Source organism: Condylura cristata, unplaced genomic scaffold (assembly GCF_000260355.1).
Source record: "Condylura cristata isolate star-nosed mole 26May11 unplaced genomic scaffold, ConCri1.0 scaffold00023, whole genome shotgun sequence".
In the NCBI taxonomy this organism is placed as follows: Eukaryota; Metazoa; Chordata; class Mammalia; order Eulipotyphla; family Talpidae; genus Condylura; species Condylura cristata.
In genome coordinates this window covers 33366427-33368990 of record NW_004567124.1, presented here as the reverse complement: position 1 = coordinate 33368990, position 2564 = coordinate 33366427, and the positions used below count along the sequence as shown (strand labels likewise).

General features: G+C 47.4%; 1 protein-coding gene across 4 annotated transcripts in view; it reads left to right on the top strand.

Moving 5' to 3' along the window:
• The window catches only part of EDC3 (enhancer of mRNA decapping 3), a 63159-nt gene that overhangs the window by 52175 nt on the left and 8420 nt on the right, over positions 1–2564 (top strand). For all 4 annotated transcript variants that reach the window (XM_012728602.1, XM_012728600.1, XM_012728601.1 and 1 more), the window contains exon 5: positions 1492–1645. In XM_012728602.1, the coding sequence (XP_012584056.1) occupies positions 1492–1645 (154 nt within the window). The remainder of the gene's footprint in view (positions 1–1491; positions 1646–2564) is intronic.

Below are 2564 nucleotides of genomic sequence, written 5' to 3'. Positions count from 1 at the left end.
GGAGGGTGAGAGGATTCACCAGAGACAGAGTGGGGAGCAGAACAGGCAGATCGACGAAGCACACTGCTGAGGGGAGCAGCGGGCGGGTCAGGAGAGATCTGCCTCGCCATGTGGACTCCTCCGGGGCTAGGCGGGAATCGAACTCATGCTTAAGCTTTGTAGTGCAGTGCTTTAACCCGCTGCGCCACCAGGGAGAGCCGGAAGACAACTTTTTTTATGTAGACCTTTGAACCAATGGGATGAGAACTTCCCGAGAATTTTCACCTTCGAGTTAAGCCAGACTTAGAAATAGCACTGGGTTGCATCATGTTTGTTTGAGTATCTGATGAGAGCTCATCTCTCTTGATAAATATAGCTGATTCAAATTGAGGAGGTAGAGGCTGGAGAAGTAAAAGGTTTATTTCCCTACTTTTGAGTTTACAGTATAGTGTAGATGGAGACGCAGAATCTAAAAAGCCTTCTGATCTTGCCAGCCAAAAACTGGTTACATGCTATCACATGCTGACTTACTAGCTGGAATCCACGATTCCAGAGGGTAAGGGGCTGTTTGGTAAAGCATCTGCTCTGTTGCCATTCCCTGTTGGACGGCAGCATTGGTTGTCAAGGGCAAGAACTACCCATGTCAGATCACAAGTTTTGATTTTCCTGTTTCTTTCCTGCCCGGACCCCCTGAAGTGGCATTTGATGTGTGTTGATACTGGTAGATGAAGTATGGCAATTGCTATAGATTTTAGTTTGGTAAAATCAGGTACTTTGCATGATTGTAATTCTCCCTAACTTTTATAGTGTTTATGACAAGTAATATTTTCATGATTCTTCTAGGTGGCCTGAAGCAAGTCATAGGTTATTTCTGTGTATTCTTGCCTTGTATGATTATTGGATTATACTCACCCTGAAAGGCGAGAAAATGACAAATTATTTGAGAAGACAAAATGCTAGTTGAGTTTGTTAATAAGCAGAGAGGAAGACTAGTAGAAGAGAGGAGTAGGAAGAGGAAGTGGGGACCAGATGGGACAAGTCACTCAACCTGCCTTGAAATGAAACAGCGGGGCACAGAAGGTCAGCAGGATTCGCTAGTGGCCGTTCCACATCTCAGGAAGGATAAGGACACTCCTGCCGGGGATGACATTTCTCCCATTTAGGGAAAAAACCTGTTTTCTTCTGATGTAATTGACAGGTTGCTTTTACGCGCTCTCTGCCAGCCTTTTCTTGGTTGTATCTCATCCATCCTGATGATTTAACCCTTAATGGTCTAAAGCTAGCCTACCAAGAGAACTTAAGTCCACTCTGCTCTGTGAGCAGAACAGTTTACGTAGTCCCCTGCCCTGTGCTTGAGTTCCGGAGAGCTGCAGAGCATGCCTCGACCTCCCACGTGGGCCTGGGAGGGCCAGCCTTGGCTTTCACAGAAACCTGGGTTGGATAAACCCATTTGTGGACCTGGCTTCCTGTAATCACTTTCCCTTTTTCTCCTTACCTTCTCTTGAATTGCAGATTCTGGCCTGGTTGTCCCAAGTGTTTCCTATGAGCTGCATAAAAAGCTGTTATCTGTGGCTGAGAAGCACGGATTAACTCTGGAGCGCAGACTGGAGATGACAGGCGTGTGTGCTAGTCAGATGGCACTGACTCTCCTCGGAGGACCCAACAGGTAAATGCTTACGGGTCACAGGAAGTGAGTGTGGGTGATTGTGCCCTGCTGGGGCACTACCACCTACCTCATGCATGGGAGGTCATCAGACAGTTGCTGCTCGTTGGATATCACTTTCCCGGATGCTTTAGCGTTTTCATTTGGCCCTTTGGCCCTTTCTGGAAAGATAAAAGCTGTTTGCCTTTGCTCATGGAAGCTGCCTTCTCAGGAGTCTTCAGAGACAAACCTCGTTATTCACTCAAGGGAGTTGGAATACAAATTCGTCCCAAGCTCCATACTTGAGAACTTCTAGTACCTGACAGCCAGGTGGGACAGCTGGAGCTTCGTGCCTTCCCTTTGCCCCTTGGATGCATAATATCAGGAGCAGCATTTAATCTTTATTTGTGGGTTTTTTCTGATACCATTGTATGCCAGACCTTGTAATGGAACTAGGAATACAAAGAAGAATAAAATAATGTTTCTGACTTCCAGTAGTCTGTGAGTTCTCCAGGAAGTAAACAGGTTCTCCAGGAAGCTACATTGCTGCTCCAGAGCAGTGGCAGCTACGCTTGAGTCCTGAAGAACAAGGAGGATTAACAGGGGGCAGCAAGAAGGGGAGGAAGTATAAGGTGTATGGGGATTGGGTATGGCAAGGACAGAGTGGATTGAGAGACCACAGAAGTGTTAGGGGCCCCTTAGTATTTTGGTGACTGGCTGGGAAGTAGGGCTTTGATGTCACTGGGCTATCAGGGGCTTCTGAAGGATTTCACTAGGGCTGTGATTGACTGGTCTTGTTTTAAAGAGATGACTTTGGGTCCTCCCTGGTGGTGCAGGGTTTAAAGTCTCAGTGCTATCATCAGCCACTGCAGCCTGAGGTCATCAGCCACTGCAGCCTGAGGCCTATCCCCTGCCAGGGAGCTGACCCTCATGGTGCAGAAGC